Source organism: Manis pentadactyla, chromosome 9 (genome assembly GCF_030020395.1).
Source record: "Manis pentadactyla isolate mManPen7 chromosome 9, mManPen7.hap1, whole genome shotgun sequence".
NCBI classification, from domain to species: domain Eukaryota; kingdom Metazoa; phylum Chordata; class Mammalia; order Pholidota; family Manidae; genus Manis; species Manis pentadactyla.
Window position 1 is genome coordinate 122,795,470 of NC_080027.1, and position 19,587 is coordinate 122,815,056.

At 56.6% G+C, this 19,587-nt stretch overlaps 1 protein-coding gene across 14 annotated transcripts in view; it reads right to left on the bottom strand.

Moving 5' to 3' along the window:
• Positions 1-231: 231 nt before the first annotated feature.
• Positions 232-19,587, bottom strand: part of NFASC (neurofascin) — a 167,709-nt gene continuing 148,353 nt past the window's right edge. For 13 of the 14 annotated variants that reach the window (XM_057508076.1, XM_057508074.1, XM_036909702.2 and 10 more), the window contains 3 exons: positions 11,741-11,872; positions 9,564-9,633; positions 232-6,357 (listed from right to left, as the gene is read on the bottom strand). In XM_057508076.1, the coding sequence (XP_057364059.1) occupies positions 6,126-6,357; positions 9,564-9,633; positions 11,741-11,872 (434 nt within the window). In that variant the 3' untranslated portion in view covers positions 232-6,125. Of the gene's footprint in view, positions 6,358-9,563; positions 9,634-11,740; positions 11,873-19,060; positions 19,214-19,587 lie in introns of all 14 variants that reach the window. The other variant, XM_036909686.2, reaches the window with a different exon arrangement.

Genomic DNA, 19,587 nt, shown 5'->3' on the forward strand with positions numbered 1-19,587 from the left:
GTAGGGCGTCTCCATAGCTGTACACTCCAAAGCCAGTCATTCCATGCTTAAACACAAGTTGTGCCAATCGGTTTTCCAGGAAAAGACCAACTTCAAGATAGAGGCTGGCATCGCTGAATTCCCTGAGTATGGGGTTTGGTGCCCATGGTTTTGATTTGCTTCTGTCATTAATCCCCTTACACCCTTCTTCTCCCATTAACTAAGGAAAATGAACAAATCACATGGCCAGAGTCCATTTTGAACAACTTTTATTATACGTTTAGTGGTCTCTATACAAAAGAAATCAGTTTTTTTTTTTACAGTGACTCAAAAAAAATTCTGAATAATTTGGCCTTTTCATTGCTCATGCAGTTTATAAGTCCATGTATTAGATGGTCCTCCATGGCCCAGAAGTCGTTCCTGCTGAAGGTTGTGTATGACACCCTCAGGTACGCATCTGACGCTGATAACGGTTAATGCAAAATAACTCGCGGAAAGGAAAGAACACGATGTGAGAGGGATTAAAACAAGGCCTGCCACGGAGAGTTAAATATTTAACCAACGTAAAGAAGATGAGGCTGATTTGTGGGTGTGTGGTAAGTGGGAAGGGATGGAGACACTGGGAACAGTCTCCTCCCCTGAAAGGAACAGACTGGAATGGTGGGGACAGGTGTGTGTGTGTTGGGGGGAAGGGCAGGAGGTCCTCTGGGGTCCAGCGTGGGCTGGGGGTGGGACCAGGACATAAGGTGGCCATGTCACAGGTGATGGACGCTCAGCTTAGGAGGTTAGGAAGTCGGCCAAGAGCTCGGGGCCAGGCAGAAGGGCAACACTGAAGACATTGGATCTGGGAATCAGAAAACACGAGCGGGACAGGGCCACCTGATCTGTATCGTTTTTGAACAAGAAACAGAGTAGGGCACGAAATTCTGGACTTCTTCTCCCAGATTTTGTTTATTGCTTCACTGAAGTTGTGACATGTGCTGAACTGCAGCCCAGCAAATCCCAGGGTGGCAGGGCTTCCCTCTGAGCCCTGCGGCTGGGGGCGGGGGGCGGACAGACAGCCCTCCACACCCCGGCTCCCGGGGGACACAGCATGCTGGGGCCCTATGTGCAGATGAACCAGTGACTTCACTCCAGGCCACATGCAGGCTTCACGGGGATGGACACAATCGGCTTGTCTCTCCTCCTGGCCCAGGTCTGCCCTTAGCCGCTCCACTGCGCTCACCACAGGCCGCCAGACTGACTGATGTGGGACTCAGAAAAATCTTGTGTGTCTTTCATTTTGGGAGGAATACGGGGGAAGTGGTAAAGGGGTACCAGGAGGACAGATCTTTAGTAACACCTCTCCATCCAAGGAGGCAGCTGTGGCGAGGTGAAAGAACACTGGAGGAGTCCGGAGGTCCGACTCATCTTGATTCCTTGCTGTGTGACCTTGGGCAAGTCCCTTTACCTCCCCAGATTTTAGTGGCCTTGTCTGCACGCGCGTCATTGCCATTAGATCAGTACCGTGATTCCTCTGTATGCTGAAATCTGAACCTACCCTGAGCTAGAAGCCTTTGTACCCACCTCATTTCCATCCTCATCATTACAGAACCATTTAATACTAATACAATGATAGACAAGCACTGGTTTGGGGTGGGGCCTCGTGGCCTCCCTGGATGGCTGTCCTCCTTTCCCTCTGATCCTCCTCTGAACCTGCCTCAGGAAGGCCTGTCCTTGGGAGCAGAGGGAAGGAATGGCTGCTGGCTTGGGCTGGGCAGGCTGGGGATGTCAGCGAAGCTGGTCTGAGCTCCCAGGGGGCGGCCCCTGCCTGGCTTAAGGGACGGGGCTGCCCAGGTGCCTGTGGCACTGAGTCTCCTCCTGACATTTCAAGCTCTTTGTTTCATTTGATTCCTCGGATTTTTCATTTTTTAATCAGGGACCTCCTTCATGCTACTCCTGAGCCACCACGCAAAGCTCAAGCAGGATCCACAGAGCGATTTCTTTCTAGTGGACCTGTGCGTGTTTGTCAGGGCCTGCTGGAGTGGTGACCAAGGGGTCACCAAGTGGGGACCATGCTCTGGGCCGCACCCCTGGGACCTGCTGCCCTCCCCCTGAGAATTGGTTCCCTGGCACCAGCTGAAGGCTCAGGAGACTCCTGTTAAGTTCCCACTCCTTCCATCACCTGGGCTGTTCTGAGTCCGCTCCACAAAGGGCTCCGGGAGCCTTAGAGGGCCACTGCCTGTGCTGCTCTGGGGCTGAGTCCTTCTCCTTCGGGTCAGACTTTTTCTCTCGGCTCAGCTTACAGGAACTGCCCAGACAGACTCCCCACCAGGACAGTGTCTTCCCCTGCCCCAGGTTGTGCACTGCGCCCCACGCAGCCCTTCACAGCTCACCGCAGGTGGGCCTGGGTGGGGACCCATCCTCCACGAGACAAGGTCATAACCTGTACTGTCCCCATGGAGAGTGCCGCCTAACTCTGTGTGCAGCTGTGCCCCTGTGCAGGCGCTGAGTGTGGGCAGGCTGGACAGGGGAGGCTGTCCCTTAGCTAGAAAACCCACAAGTATCCTGGGATCCGTTGGCATCCCTTTTCTAGGCCTGGCTGTGTTCAGGGGAAGCTCTGAGCGCACTGGGGAGGCCCAGGCTGCAGACACTCCTTGCAGGGGGAGAACTACTGGCACTGGCTGCCCCGTAGGCAGGTGGACGCTTCTCCAGACCTTGGGGATTGCCAGGAAGGACCAAATGCCTCCAAGGGCAAAGGCAGTGGGCAAGGGAAGGAGCTAGTCTAGTTTTTCCTGCAGCTTAAGTTCAACCACCGTCTCAAATGCAAGATCAGGAAAGATGGGTCCCAGGCATCCTATCCTAGGCAAAGCGGGAGGCAGCCGTCTCCCAGTGCCAAGGCGGTGTAGTTCCCAGACACCAGCCTCCTCGTCCCTTCAGGTGGGCCTATGCCCCTCTGTCGGGAGAGGTGTTCCGAGGTGGCACCAAAATACAGATGTGCTCAGCAACCTGCCCCAACGGGCAGTGCAAAGAGGCTCTGGCAGCAGGGCTGTTCCCCAACCCCACCCTGCAGGCTTGATGGCCCTGTCTTGCCCAGCCTTGCAGACCAAGCTCTCCTTCTGAAGCTTCTCTCTTCCCAAACTCAGTTCCAAGACTTAGTGCCGTGAAGGCAGGGGCCACACCTGACTACTCACCACGGTACCCCTGGCTCAGGCTAAGTGTTCAAGAGTCTCTGCTGAGCAAATGAGCAGACACACGAGAGCATGGGAAGCCACAGCTCTGTGGCTGCGCCCAGTGGGCGGGACTGCAGTACAGGCAACGGAGCTTCTCAGTCACTGCGAGGTGACCCACGCCTCTCCCGGCAAGCCCCGCGGGCCAACGCACCGGCGGTATTGCCCTACACTGCCACGGAAGTTGGTATGCTTTGGGGTGCTTGCTTGGGAGCCCCAGCTGGCAGGGAGTGTTGGACAATACTGCTTCCCTGCTGAGGGTGGACGCTGGCATGCGCTCCATGGAAAACGGACTCCCCTCTCCCGGGAATGGCTGCCTCCCTAATCCTGCAGTTGGCACACCTCTCAACACCTGCCGTCTTTGCTTGGGGAAAACTTGGTTCTTCAGGCCCAGGTTTGCTCTTGCCTGCCAGGAGGGTGTGATCGCGCGGTGTGGGCAGCGTTCAGTCCTCAGCATGACAGCCTCTAGACGGCGCGGCCGGCAGTCTCTTCCTACACGGAGGGGATGATACAGAGCCTGGCAGGACTCGGACGAGAAGCAAAGCTGGGCTGAGCAATCACCTCCCCACAAGGCCCTACAGGAGTAAACGCCCTTCCCCAGTCAAGGGTTGTGCGGCAGACCTTCTAGAAGCAGGGGGAAGGGTATGATGACATCTCAGTCTTTCTTGCGGTAGGAGCCTGTTTTTGGTGCCAGGAGTTGGCTTGCGTGTATCATGCTATATGGAATGAGGGCCTGAGAAACGGAGTACTTTGCTCAGATCTGAGTGCGTTCTGGAAAGGCCAGGCCCCTTAATTCAGGTCACAGGCATGCCTCCCTGACACTCCTTTCAGGGCCGCTGTGCCTAGGCAGCAGGAAGCCCGGCTGCATCCCAGTAGGTAGTGGAGGAAAGCCAGGGGAGGGGACCCCTGAGCTCGCTCCCCATCCCCTGCTGTTCACCCTGTCCCCTTTCACCAGGAGAGAACTGCCCCTCGGGCTTCCAGGCAGCAAACCTGGCCACAGCCTGGACCAAAGGAAGTTATTTGCGCTGAGGTTCAAACAACATAATTGGCTCAGCTCTGGGCTATGGTTTCTTACCTGCAGACAGAGTATATGTATCTATGGGCTTGACCTTCATCTGCCTCATTATTAGAGGATGCAAGCATTGCTAATACCTTTGTGGCTTAAACATGTGGCAAATGATGCTTTAATAGTCTCTGAAGGACCCTGTTCCTGCCCAGGCCCCTGGCAAGCAGCTGGAGGCTCACATCAGAGGTTGTGCCCGTGGCAGGTGGTCCATGACTGGGGGTCAGCTCCACCCTCCTGAAAGCGACTCTAGCTGCAGCAACAGCTCGAGGGTTACTCTCAGGCTCAAGGTCTCCCTCTCTGAGGCTAGGTACCTTTGGTTTAAAATACGGATGAGGTGGGGAGGAGGAAGGCAGCGCCTTCAGGCTCTGAGCACTGCAGGTCTGAGAGCGTCTCCATCTGGCGCAGGGTGTGTGTCCACTGGCTGCTTCTTGCTCGCACAGGCCACCTCCGTCCTCTTGAGGCAGCCGTTGCATGCTGGAGGCCCCCGGGAGGGGCTGGGGACCTGGGGGCTGCAGGGACAGAGCGGAGCTGCGTAAGGCATACGAAGGAAACAGGACCGTCCAGGCCAGGCTTACAGCACTGTTAGTGTGATTCCTGCAGGGTCTCCCAACAGGAAAGGACCCTAAGGACAGGACAGGACACGCCGGCTCAGTCTGGGGGCAGCAGGGCCCCATCTACCATGTAAAACCCCAGTTTCAATGTCATACAGAATTGACTGAAGAGATGATATCTGCTTGACGTGAAAGGTAGGGGGGCAATGCTTGATGTGTCCAAACACACCAGCAAAGCCTTGTATCCCAGGGCTCCATCTCCTTGAGGGTAGCAGCCTGGACCCCTGACCAGGCTGGGCACCCTCTACTCTGGATGCACAGTGGGGTCCCCTCCCACATCCTGGGATTCACTGATGGGGAAGAAGTCGTCCAAACCCAGTCCTTTTCTTCTCTCTCGAGGGGAGCACAGCTCCCCAGGGACCAGATGCCTGATTTTTTTCTGTTTGAGGTACACGGTCACTGGAGTTGAAGTCCTTTCCACCCGTGCCCACTCCTGTTCCTCAGATTCCTTCTTCAGAGTCGCTGTGGCCCTCGCCTTGGACATTCTGGAGGAAGGGGCAGGGCAAGACCGAGGGGCAAGAGGTAAGCCCACCTCCCCACTGACCCAGAGCAAGGCAAGGAGGCCGGCCCACTCTCTCCCTGCCAAAAATACTGTCGTTTTCCACCAAGGAGCCAAGCCCCGCTCAGCAGCCGACGAGGCCGAGGCAGGCGGGCCGGGGGCAGGGGAGGCATGTGGCGAGAAAGGCATCTTTCGGGAATACACTGGCCCAGCGCGGTCTGAACACTACAGCTTTTCTGTATGTTCTCTCACGAATCAATCCTTTTCGCTGATATTTGCAGTTTTCTGGGGGAGAGAATCCACCCATCCGTTCTTTTTCTAGGGACACTTGTTCAAAAGGAAAAGAAAACGGAGACACTTTCTGGAGAAGAAAATGCACAGAGCAAAACAAACAAACAAAAAGACAATGAAAAATACCCAGACCAACAGAAACTGGTGAGAGCGTGTGCTGAGGCCAAGGGCGGGCAGTGTGCATGGCAGGCTCAAGGTGGCTGCGAGGCTGGGCAAGAGAGCCCAGCTCCTCCAGCTGAGCTTAGCCATGACCAGCTCTCCCGCGCAGGTGGCACCCCAGGGGCGCGGGGCGAGGGTCACTGGGAGGGGGCTGTGGTTGGCTGGGGGCTCACTGGTCGGCATGGGGGCAGACCCCCTGTGGTACCCTTGTCCCTGAAGGTGGAGGCGCTTTGCGGTGGGTCTGCAGGCCTTCTCTCCTCCTCTCCCCTCCTCCCATTTGCAAAGTGGTGGCTGTGCCCTGGGGGGCTCTGTTAGGCCAGAGAATAGATGGCATTGACGGGCGACGTGGCCTCTGAGCTTTCATTGCCCTCTGTCTCCTCCTTGTCCTTTTTGACCGTGTACTGGCCGATGAAGGAGCCATCCTCATTGAACTGCCCCTCGCCGCCCTCGCCGTAGTCCACCAAGCTGTCATCACTCTCCTGCTGCTTGATGGTGCCGTCCAGGGACGTCTGGCTGCCCTGCAGGGGCTTGTTGTCCTCGTCACTGGGTGGACAGAGACAGAGGGTCAGGGCCAGCCCAGGGCAGCTCAAGCCCAGGACGGGCAGGCCAGGGCCGCAGGCCTCCCGCCAAGCCCACGTGCTGCCGTTCAGAGGGCTCACCTAGTTCTGCTCTCCCTTGTCCATCCCGATCTACGGAAGGGAACCTGAGGCCTAGAGAGGGCAGCGTCCTCTCCAGGGGGAGGCAGCAAGTTGGTGCAGAGCCGGAGCCCACGCGGGACTCCCGGCCTGGGGTCCCCTCCACGGGGCTGCGCCCCCTGGGCAGGAGAGGATGGCCACCCCACAGGAAAGCACCGACTGCTGTACTGCCGGTCAAAGGCAGGAGTCAAGGACCTGGCCTTCCAGTGCTAAAGGTGTCCCTGTGCGGTGCTGGGGCCTTGGGGAACCCCTTTCTTGACCCTGGGCCTTTGTCCCTCGTCAAGAGGGGTGGAACGCACCTGACCCTGATCTGCGACTGCTTGGAAAGGCTCTGCCTTTGACAAAAAGCAGCAGTCTGGGCCTTAAAGAGACCAAGCTCCTGCCTGTCTCCCCTTCTTGGGGTGTTGTTTTCTCAGCTATCTGGCTTAGCACCCAGCAGATGCCACTGCCTGGGGCCTAGCAAGTGAAGGAGGGTGGAAGGGGCATAGGGCGTGCAGTAGGTATCAACGTAAAGCCAGCAACTTAAGACACACACGAGCAAGGCTTGGAGGACCCTGCCCAGCCCCCGCTGGGCCCCCCAGGTCCTGCCCCTAAACCCTTCTGTGCAAGGAGAGCTAGGGGGCTGCTAGTTAAAGTGGCATCTACCTGCTGGGAGGCCTGCTGTGCCCCCAGGAAGTGAGACCCCGAGTGGGCGAGCATCTGCTCACAAACCTTCCCCTTCCCCTGGCTGGAAGGCTCTCTGCCCTTTAGGCTCAGAGGGGGCACCGGGTGCAGCTGGCTGCACTTCAGAGGGGAGAGGCGCTCCCAGGCAGGAGGCAGCCAGATTAGAGTGCGGGCCTGCGTCCTGGCAGGTGGGCCCACCGTGGTGCCAGGCGGTCTGAGCAGACATATCCCGCCCCCTCCCCTGCCCTGGGGCCACACTCAGCCCTCCCTGGGCCTGTGGAAAACCACCAGCCCAGCTGCCGTTATAGTTGGCAGTGCATTCTTGTGTCTACAGCAGTATTGGGCAAAGACAGTGGTCAGGGTGGGGCCGGAGCTTGGTGTTGGTAGATGGAAAGCTGTTAGCTCATCCCCCCCCGTGCACCCCAGAACTCAGCCTAACTGTTCTTTGACAGCAGTGCTGCGGGAGAGGTGGCCTGAGTAAGGGAAGTAGGTCTCCAGGTCACACGGAGTTCATGCAGGCAGTGGGTCGCCTTTTGAGAACCAGCCGATGATTCTAATCACCACACGCCTTACCCCACCCGCCAGGTTTTTCACCGGCGCTCCCTCCTCCCAGGGGCCTCCACTCGGCCTGCAGGAACAGGAGGATCATGCCTCCGTGATTCAAGGAGATTCTGGCAAGGAAGCTAAATGCAGCCACTGGGCAAGCACGTTCCAGCCAGGGTGGGAGGCAGAGGTGGGGGTCTTTACGTGTCAGGGTTCAGTCGGGTAAGAGCGTCTAAGGCTGGAAACAACACACCTCTCCTGCGGGAAGCTTGAGAACCGAAACGGTGGGGTGGGAGCCCTGGTCTAGCCACCTGCCAGCCTCTGAAGGCAGAAGAGACCTTCGAGGAACAGGTGGACAGGCGGAGAGTGCAGGGGAGCCCGCCCACCCCAGAGAGGCGCCCCCGCAGCTGGGCCAGAGGGAGGCGCAAAGTGAGCCACGCTCCTCACCCCCAGGCCCATCCCGCCTAGAAACCTGGATTTCCTCTGATGTTAACCCAGCCCTTTCCCAATTTAGGGCTCTTGGACCCTTCCAAATGGGGGCTCTAGGACGGACACTGCAGCCTCCCGCCGGAGCCACAGCCGAGGTGTGCCCGTGTGCGCGCCCGAGCCCGCGTGCGGTCATTCAGCCTCGGTGCTGACGGGGCAGGTGGGGCCGGAGAGGTGCCTGAGGAAGCGGCTTCTCACGGCGCAGGCTGCCTGGCCCTGCACCTGAGGAGGGCCTCGCCCCTCCTCTGTGGCTGCCAGAAAGTCTAGGGGAGGAAAAGCCCCACGGCCTTTGGGACTGACGGCCAGGGAATGTTCCCAGCCCACGAGGAAGCTGGGCCCCACCAGGGTGCTGAGGACGGGCAGGGCAGGTCTGGTCGTGCCCTTGGGGAGCCCATGGGGGAGTCAGGACTAGGTGGACGGGTGTGGCCCACAGCCACCAGATGGCCCCTGCTGCCACTGAGCTGATCCCGCTTGCCAAGCTGCTGATGGGCAGAGCGGTGGAGGCCCAGGGCAGGATTAGGAGGTCAGAGGAGGGCAGGGGTGACTGGCCCCTGAGAGTGACTGGGCTTGGGGCAGGGAAGGGAGGCTCTGACCCGAGCTTTTCCTCCCACCCCCTGGTCAGGGACTGGACCTCCATGACCCACCCACCCGCATCATTCCTTAAAATAACTTGCCATCAAAATGGACAGATCACAGCTTTGTTAAGCCGGGTATGAAGGCCCACCCAGATCCCGAGGGACCCCGGGCCTTGGGCAACAGCAGCAGCCAGAAGTCGGGCCTCTGGCCTCTCTGGCTCTGCCCCGAGCTCGCTGCAGGCTGAGCGCGGGAGTCTCGGGCAGGGCGCCTCCTGGTCTGGGCCTCAGTCCTCTTGTTTGAGACCAGCACTGGGCCAGACGCCTCTCCAAGGCCTGTGCCAGGCTGGAGCCCAGAGTATCATTCAAGGTCACGGGGAGGGGCCTAGAAGCCACCTCCCTGCCACCACCTTCATCCCTCAAGTGGCTTGAAGACAGGGCTTCCTTCCCCTGTCGGATCTTCAGGCTTAGGGTGGGGAGCGGACAGAGAGGAAGCTGAGAGTGGGGTTCATGGCACAGCAGCGGCCCGTATTTGCTTTCAGAGTGAAAGGGTGGCACCATACATATCAGGGGCTCAGAAAGTCTGAGTCGGGCAGCTGAATGGATGAAATGCCATTCATCCAACGAGTGGAGTGTGTTGGGCAGTGTCCCCAGAGGCTGTCAGAGAGGCGGGGTGACAGTCCCAGGGGAGAGGACATGGATGCAGTGGCCTTAGCCCAGCAAGCTGCCCCGAGTAGGTGCCGCCGCCCGCCGGGGAGCCGTGTGAACGGGAGCCCAGGAGGTCACGCACCTGTAGTCAAATGAGCCGTCCTCTTCTTTGGGGTCTTCAGGGCCCAGGGGAACATCCTTCTTTTCTCGCACTTGGCCAATAAGAGAAGCACAGACACAGATGTGACGATGGGGCACCCCTGCTCTGCAGGCCCGAGTACCGGACCTCTGGGGTCGGTGACACCCTCCCTTCCAATGGGCAACATCAGCGCCTCGTTCTTGCTTCCTGCGTCTAACCAGCTGCCAAGATGATTCTGCCTCCTCCTCCTCCCCACTGAGGGGTTTCCTTACATCCTGACATCTCCCCCGGCCCCACTCCCCACCACCCCTCCTTGGGTTCTTCCCAAAACACAAAATGCATGTGATCCTTTCCCAGGCACCTTTCTGATTCTGCTCCGTATTATAGTTGTTTGTGCAAGTTTCTTACGCCTGTAACAGAATGCCAGTCCTTTCCTTGAGGGCAGGGACCTGTATGTTCAAGGCTCCTAGCAGAGTGCCCTGGGCACAGAAGTCCCTCCGTGCACACTTGGGGAATGGGAGGTGCCCTCATCTCTATGGCCTCACCTGTTTGCCTGTCTCCCTTTTCCCACACCTCCCCCGTGATTTGCAAACGTCTATCCAAGGCCCTGTTGTGCCTGCCATGATCCATCTTCTGCGCCAGCTGAGATGTCCTTGAGGGAGACATCGTCTCTCCTTTTTGTATCCTTAGCACCCAGCACAGAGCCTGGCACACAGCAGACATGTACACGAATGACTCTTTCTGTACCCTTTTCGGGGGGGTGAGGCTGGATAATCACCCCCATTTTAGGTGAGAGGAATGGAGGCCTTGAGAGGTGAAGAGCACTTCACAGAACTAGTTGGGGACTGAAGTTTGGAGTGAAGACTTAGAGCCCAGGCCTCAAAGCTCCTGGTTCACTCATCTCTGTAAGGGGCCAGGGGTTACTCATAGCTGGAGGGTAGGAGGTTAGCTGTAAGAACTTTCTGGAATGGGAATACTTTCTAAATGGGCAAAGGCAGGCCCAGTTTATCTGCTGAGTTCCTCAGGTGTCCCCGTTCCACCTGGAACAGGGGCGTGACCTCAGTGAGGCCCCTCTTCTCCCTAGCTCTGGCTTTGTCTCTTATGGAAGAGAAACAGTCCCAATACGGCACGAGGAAGGTAGAGAAAACATCATGCACCAATAAGGAATTTGAATTTCCTGCCCTCCTTCACTTCAAAGAGAGGCACAACTCTTTAGAATCAGGGTCCGAGGTATGTGGGCAGGGAAAGGATAGAAAATAGCTCCTCCTCTGTGTTTTGGAGGCACTGTGGAGGAGGCCCTGTTCAGAGAGATGGGGAGATGCAGGCATTTGGGCAGCACGGGCTATGCTTGGTGATGGGGCTTCAGGGGGCAGGGGGCAATTTCATGCCGTGGTCCAGCCAGGTTTTCTCTCTCAGGGCCATCCGTTACCCTGTCTCCTCACCCTACCCACCCCGTCGCAGACAGATGGCTTTCTTGTCCTTGTTTGGAAAACAATCAATATTTTCAGAAACAAAAATGCCACAGGTCCTTGTCCTTGACCTTGGTCTGTCTGGGCTGCAGATCTTGAGGCCCACAGCAGAGAAATGCCTTTGTGGGGCTCTAGGGAAGCCCAAAGCCCTTTAAGGGCTGAGAGGGTCCTTATCAATGCCACCCGTCCCTCAGCCTCTTCCTGTGTAGGAGCTTCTGACCCTCTGTCGGGGTATCTGTGGTTATAACCGAGTCACGCTGAGCCCAGCCTGGCAGCTTCCCGGGGGTGACCTTCTCCCCAGACCTCCTTACTCCCTGCTCTCTCCCGTAATTAGAGAAAATGCCTCTCCTTCTTCCTTCTTCCCCGGGACCCAGGATCCTAATGAGATTCAGGCTGAAAAGAGCCAACTGACTAAGCAGATGGATGGGGAGTCAGGGGGCGGGAAGGTCATTCTTAAAAGGAGCCAAGCTTCCTTCTAACCCTCCCGGGTCGGGGGGCCGCCCCACCCGCCCTCCTCAGGCAAACGTGATTAACTCAAGTGCTTTCTGGCAGCTCTGAGATGCACAGGACAAGCAGGAGGACTGGGTGTCCGAGCTGGGCAAGGGCTGGGCCCTCTGAAAGAACAGAGCCCCCGGATCCGGCAGGGGACCCGGTGACTCGCAGGAGGGCCCGCTGTCCCCGTCGCCCGAGCCCACCCCTGTGGCACCTCACCTGGGTACTTGCCGCCTCGGCTTCTCTTGATGAAACAGACGATGAGCAGGATGAGCACCAGGAGGGCGATGGCGCACATGAGCCCGATGAACCAGCCCTGGGTGGCGATGTCCGCCTGGTTATTGGTGTAAGCTGGCGGGGAGGGCGAGAAGCATGCCGTGAATGACTGCGCATGGGAGCGGGGAGAGGCGAGGGGACAGCTTCAGCTAGTTGGCGTCCACGTTCCTCCTGGAGCCTAACGCTACCACCTCGCAGCCTGGGGCCCAGACTACCCAGTACGGGGGACAAAGAGAAAATAATGAAAGAGCCAAGGTCAAAAGGTCAGAAAAGAGGCTCAGGAAAGGGGTTCAGGGAGCAGAATAAGCAGCAGAAGGCTGAACAGGTCCTACAGGAAGGGGAAGTTTCCCATGGCAGCTTGGCGGGGACTGAGGGAAGGCCAGGGATGGGCCTCGGACTTGCGATTCCCCATGACTGGGCCTGGGGAGGAGAACCGGGAACCTGCATGCTTGCCATTAGGGGACGGGGCTGCTGTCACGTTGCAAACACCCATGGAAGATGGTCCTCACAGGCCTGCACGGGCACAGAGCAGCTGCCGTCCCCCCAGCAGCCCCGAAGCCAACGCGATTTCCCGGTGGGGCTGCAGTACAGGACGCCCGGCGCTCCTTCACACTCCCTGGCTGACTGTGGGCGCCCTGACAGCAGTCAGTCACTTCATGGGCTCCCCCAGACAGGCTGGTGGTGAGGCCACAGCTGGGGCCATGCCTTCAGTGACCCCCGAGCCCCTTCCAGACCACCACATGTGGAGACTCCCCCAGCTATAACAGTGAATCCCTCTGTCCCTGCCTGGAGTGCATGGAGACCAGTCTCAAAGTGGGTGGACCTCTTCGTGAGTTGAGGGGCATGTGGGTAGGCCTAGAGGACAGGAGCTCAGGTGGCACTTGACGGTGTCCTGCATGACCAATGGCCAAGGTTAGGGCTTGGGAGGGGGTGTGTGGTGGGTAGGACCCACTTGCCCTACTCCTTTTTATGGCCTGGAGAAAAGTGACACCTCCTGAGACGCAGTCCATCACGGAAACCAAGACTTGGAGAAGAAGGACTGGAGACACTGAACAGACCCAAAGTAACCCTGGAGCCAGCAGGGACCGGTGTGCCCTGGAGAGCCAGGCAAGGGCAGGAGCCCTGCAGCCCGCGGAGCCAGAGCCAGGGCACAGCGCCCCCTGCCGGAGGAGCACCGGGGACACAGAGGCGCGGCAAGAGCCCTCGTGCCCCTTTAGGGGGCAGGTGTCTCGGTGCGAGCCTGCCGTGCTCTCCTTGGGCAGAGAAACTGTCCTACAGCCTTCTCAGGGCGTGGCCCAGGGCACTGCGCCCAGAAGGGTCTCTACACGGCAAAGACTACTGACTTCCGCGCTTCCCGGGCTCTGGCTGGTGAGGGCAGCCCCGTGCTGGAAAGCAGCCGAGTGCCGCCCGAGCCGTGTGATTGCCCTGCCCTAGGCACGCCGCGGGCAGAGCCCCATGGCTGCTTCCACTCCTGCTTCTGAAGGCCATTCGCGGTGTCAGAGGCATCTTTCCAAGACCACACAGAGGAGTGAATCACTTCCTTACTCCAGCCTCTCAGAGCTTCTCCCGGTTACCGGGGAAACCTCTGCATTTCTCATCCTGACCCGTCGGGCTCCGTCACAGCGGGCCCTGGACCCCTTGTCCTTTCAGCCACCACTCTCTCCTCACTCTCTGCACACTAGTCACACTAGCCACTCGCATTCCTGCCTCAGGGCCTTTGCATCTGCCCCTCTTTTTTCATATGGCTGCTTCCGCATTTGTCACTACCCCCTCAGGAAGGCCTTCCCCGATGCGCCCGGCTAGCGCAGCAGGCCTCTCCACCTGCCAGCCACGTGGAGGGTCCTGATTATCTTTTTCGTCGCATGGGTAACCAGTTGGTATAGAACTACGCAGAGTAAGAGTTTCTCCTTATGAGCACCTCTTCTGGGCTGGTCACTGCTCCAAGTACTTTCCCACACATCCTCACAACAGTCCCTACAGTAGGCTTTGATTATTATCCCTATTTCACAGATGAGAAAACCGAGGAAAAGAGAGGTCAAGTAATTTGCTCAAGGTCACAGAGCTGTACCTAGTAGCGTTGCGATGTGCTCCTGGGCCATCTGGCTCCAGTCTGTGCGCTTTACACTGGAAAGCAAGCTCCCGGAGGGACGCAGGGCTTCCTGCTGTCTCCTGGGTGTGGGACAGAGCCTTACACGTGGGAGCCCCTGCTGCCTTCCCTTCGCTCAGTCACTCACCCCCTCGGCTGATGGGGCCTCTACGTCCTTAGACACCACACTGCCTTTCTTTTTGCATCATGCATTCCAGCACTCACGCAACTGCTCACCGTGGGTCCCCACGGCAGTTACGCATTTCTCTCTCTTGCCATAGAGCCCTGCTGGAGGGAGATGTGACCCAGGCCCACTGTAGACTGTCACACTTCAACAGGACCGTCGGGCCCCCTGGCAGTCCTGCTCATCTCTCACTGTCCCTCCCTCCTGCTCCTCCTCCTGCACGTTCGTTACCTTCACCCCCACTGGTGGGTGACTTCGCCTGCATGGCTCTGGGGGCCACTGGGACCTCACAGCCTCCCCAGCCATCCCTTCTCCCATGTCAGAGGCAGGGCCCTGCTCTGTCCTCTCGGGAGCAGCTCCTGCCTTAGCTGTGGGACCCAGCGCCTCGCTTCCTCCTCGGCTCAGTCCTACAAGGATCTCCAAACTCCTTGCCATCTTCAATTCAATTTCTCTCTCTTTGCCATCTCCTCCCACCTGCTGTTAAACATATTGAAGCTTCCTGTCTCTTAATACAAAAGCCCTTGAGGAACCTGCCAGGCTTCTCGGCTCTAGCTCCTGTCCCATCCTTTTATAGGTGAACCCCTGAATCCTCCTTCGGGCCCAGTCTCTGCCAACCCTTTCTCCACCTCCAACCAGCTAACTCCAAGCCGCTCTGTATTCGGTGCTTCACTCCCATCAAGGAATGTACCTTTCCCAAACCTGCCTCTACATCCTCGACTTTCGCCTTCACCTGCCCTCCAGTCCTGACTTTCCAACTGGCAATCCTCTTATTCATCCCTCATTGTTCCTCGGCCGGTTCCACAGCTGCAAGCCCAGTGCTTCCTCCTAACGGCTCCGGGAGGTCCTGGAAGGTCTGTCTGCTTGAAATTCAACATGTGCCTCTGCCCCCCTCGCCCCCGGGCTTCTGGCAGTGGCTTCCCCGTTCCTCCCATCACTACGAGCTATCTATCATTTCTCCTCCCCAAATGTCTCTCCTATTCACCTCACTGCTCCATTCGCTCTATGCCTATCGGATCCCAAGGATACAGTAACACAGTATGTTGCATTCCTAGAGGCTTCCATCCACCTGACCTTCCGGGTATTCTGGTCTTCCCCTGCTGCATCTTCCCACCACACCCAAGAGCCCTGCCCACTGCCCTTCTTGCTCCCCGCCTTTCCACATTCTACCCCTCTTCCCTGAATCTCCAATTCCTCCAGCTCTCTCCAATCTCGGAACTCCAGTTTCACCCCCTATTTAATCTGCCCAATGTAACATTTCCTTGCTGTTTCCTGGGTTCTGACTTCCATGTATACCATCAAGGCTTGAGAACAAGGGGGTTCTTTGAGCTCCCTAGTGCTTTGCATGATGCTGGTCATATAATAAGTAGTCAGTGATGACTTATGGATAAATGACCAATTTGATCCTAATATAATATGGTTAACTTGAGATGCTGCTTTGGTGTTTTCCCCAATATCCACTAGGGATCACAGGGATATTGGCTTGATCATGTGCCACACCTGGGCACTGGAATGAAGGAATCAAGTCAGCTGATGTTTGGATGGTGACTCCCACCTTTTGCACAGAAGTTGGTTTGCATGTGTGCAGCAACCTGTTTGCTCCACCCTCTTTCCCCCGCTTCCTGTGATACACGCTGAGAGCCAGCTCCATGAGACTCCCTTTATTTTGGGAGAAAAACTCACAGTTCTAGGACAAGTGGCCACAGGACAATTCAGAAAGCAAATGCAGCTTTCCTTTCCTGGTGGCACACATCAAGTTCAAAATATACCTGCAGTTCTTACCGAAGAGGTCCAACAATTTTCTGTGAAGTTTGGACACAAAAGGCTGTTTAAAACCACGTGGGTTTCCTAATTATATGTGGTGATGGATATTAAACCATTGTGGTGATCATTTTGCAAAACATACATATAGCAAATCTTATGCTGCACACCTAAAACTTATATAGTGTCACATGTCAATGATCTCTCAATAAAAACCAACACCCTCAAAACCAAAACACAAGTGGGCTCTGGAATAAGGTAGGTTCTGCCTGACCCGAGCAAAATTATTTTCTCAAGAACCTAAAGGAATTTAGGATGTGATATTCTCACTCACCTCATGATCCCCCTGGCATGGACTTTGAGAGGTAGAAGGTTTTTTAGCAAGGTTTCAGGGCAGTTACATTTGGCTGCCAACACCATTCTTAATCGATCTGTTCAACCTGTTTCAAGATTCCTAATGGACATAATGATATCCACATTCAAAGATCAAGGGGCATTTACAATCACCACCTTGCACCGGAACTGACGGGGAGCCAGAGGCCAGGCCAGTAAGGCCCAGCCGACCAGAGGCCCTATGTTGTGAGCCTTCCACACCACACCCTCCGACCCTGCACAGAAATAACACTATTCACTTGTAAGATGGACAGTTCCCAAGACTCCTAATTCCATTCAGGAGGAATTTGGTTTGGCCATGCAAGAGGCTGCTCACTCCAATTCAGCAGGATTTTCTTTCAGAAATAGGGACAGATGTCTAAATGTAACAGGGATGGGCTTTCTTCAGATGAAATCTGGCCAGGCTGCTCTAGGGTAAGCACCACGTTATACCTCTCCATCCCCAGCTTGCCCCACCCTGGGTTTCTCCCAACACAGCAGAAAGAGACCGACCATAGTTAGGTCCCCTCGTATCCTTCCTTCCCACCTCCCTGAGGCCTGACACAGGGTGCTGTCTCTCTCACTGGCCCACTGTCAGCCTCCACCCTGTTGCTGCCTCCCCTCATCCCACCCACCCCAGCATGGAAGAGCCGACGGCCTTGGAGTCCACCGTTATGTGTTGGTGGCCCGTTGGGTCTCTTTGGCTTCAAAAGCTTCAAGGAGGTGATTAACTTTCCATGTGGCCTCTTTCTAGTGAGGGTCAGGGAGCCTGTTAGCAATACTAGTGGTTTTCTTCCATTTGCTTCCTGAATCCCTGTAGCATGTTTGAATCTGTGGACTAACGTGACGGCGTGTGGTTGCCTAAATGACTAGTGGTTGGGCCCAGAGATGCTCATAAGCTCTTGCTTTGATAAGACACGGCTACCTAGGCGATCGTGTGAACCTGGCTCTGGAGTCCACCCACATGAAACACAGTGTATATTTTCAAAGGATCTGGACACACACTCACAGGCACACACAAACTTCAGAAAGTGAAAATATTTTCTTTCCCTATGTGCTTTGCACACAGTACGTTCTAGCCAGTCAGTGAGGGAAGTAAGCAATATGTGCTCACAGCCACAGTCACAAACCTACCCACTCTGGCCCTACTGGGAGGAATCTGGGGGAACTTCTAAGTGCTGAGTGCCTTACTCAGAAAGCAAGCTATCAGGATCAGTCTCTCTGGACCAACCGCAGGAAGAGAGAAATGAAGATGTGAGCCAGTGATCAGAAGTGTACTACTGATCATCATTTTTTTTCTGTACTGTGAGTTTAATACCTCAAAGCTGACTGGGACATCCCCGTGAGCTAGGACAGGTCCTTTCCTCTCTGGCTTTCTTCCCCAGTCAAACTCTGAAATCAGGCTGTGCTGGCTTCTTCAGCACTCCTTAGGATGCAACTCTGTCCTTGAATCTTATCTTTGTTTCCTGCCTCTGTGTTGGACTTAAGTTTGTAATGAAGCAAAATCAAATGCACGCACCACTGAGCCACCGCGAGGGACCCCCTTCCACTGGGTCAGAGAGTCCAGCCTCCTGCTCGGCTCGGTCAGCTGTCCAGCCCCCTTGCCTGCCTCCCTGGATGGCCTGGCCACCTGCTCAGACGTCCTGCCCGAGCCGGCCTGGTTAGCCTCAAGCAGGCAGCTGGACTCTCAGACTCCCTGGGTCTTGATGGCATGGACATGAACGGGACAGGTGGAGGCGCGGGAGGAGGACACGACGTCCAGACCAGTGGAGACCAGGCTGGAAGGGGTGCAGGGAGACATTTACACAGATGAGCAGTGACTCTCAAGATGCAAGCGAACAGGATCAGCCTCGTCAGGCCAGGCATAGGAAGAGTAATGAATATTTAAGTCAACATTCAGAAGTTCATATAGATCATTGTTTTTTCTCTATCCTTGTGTTTGCTAACCTGCATCTGGTCGGGGCATCCCTGGGGGCAGGCCCTGGCCCTTTTCTCTCTCAGTCTTCTTTCTCCCACCCGCACCCTCGGCCCCAGGGCTTAGGATGCGGCCACTTGCGCCTCCTTCCCTGATATTCAAGATGCACAGACAAGCAAGTGCCTCATGGGATCCAGACTGCTGGCTGCCCTGAGCAGCAGGGAGGTTTCTCAACTTTGCACCCTTTACTGGGCCGCAGCCGGCCTGTTTGCTTGGCACAGTGAGAAGCTGCTTCTCCAGCCACAGCTGAAGCCCCTTTAGAGCCAGAATCATTCTACTAATGGAGCGCTGCGTCCCTTCTTCAGCACAACAAAACATCAACTACTTTCAAGCCATGACAAACCAGGATAAAAATTAAACAAAGACAGAGCCCGAAACAACTTGTGTCCCACACTTCGGGATTTTTAAACCACAGATGGTAGCGACGAGGCAGTGACATACGTGCTGAGCTTCAGTTTGGTCCCTGGGGAGATTCTGGGGTCACGACCCTAGGCTGCTCCTATACCACAGCTCCACGTGCAAGGAGCAAGCCCCTGTGCCCAGGGCAGCCCCCAGACTGAGTTCACACACGCATCCAGCCCTTTTGTTTCCAGCACTGTCAGGGCCCAGGCGGTCTTCCCTGTCCTTTCTACAGGCCCTTGCTTCCCTAGGACTCCCCACTCGTCCCACAGGGGCAGAAGCACCAATTCCTCTCCACTGTGCATGCACGTCGGGCTCTCTCGGCTTCCCGGGAGCTCGGTACTGACGGACAGTGAGAGCTGACCCAGGCCATGCAAGGCGGAGAACGGGTGGGGATGTCTTCCTTCCAAGAAGAGACAAGCAGGAAGCCGAGAATGGGAGTGAGATGCCCCATGCTTGTAGGGGTGGCCGGGCCAGACCCCCTCTCACCTGAACTGGTCATAAACGTGATGATGGCACTGCTGATGCCCTCGTTGTCCCGGGAATAAACTCGCAACGTGTATGTCATCCCGGGATAGAGGTCTGTCAGCTGTATAGGCTGGGCCTGGGCCTTAACAGGGACAGTTTTTTTCGTATGGTTGCCTGGGGAACAGAAACCTCAGTCAGCCCAGGGCCAGGCACAAGGAGCTGGAGAGGCAGTGCTCAGGTTCCTGGTCACCTGCGAAGGGAGAAGCGTGGAGGAAGGGGCCGGGGACCGGAGGCCAGGCCACTGCACAGACCAGGTCGGGTCACCAGGAAGCCCACCAGCCCTTCCACGAACACTGACTCTCCTGCCCCATGGCCCTTCAGCCGGGGACACTGTTCCCTCTCTTCAAGTTTCCTCTTCTTGCCAGTCTTAGCATAAACCTATGGTCACCTGCTTCCTTAAACTCTCAGTGCCTCAGTCAGTGCTGTTATCCCGGAGGTGACAAGCTTTGCAGGTGGGACCTTTCTGGTGAGGTTCAGACAGCCGGTTA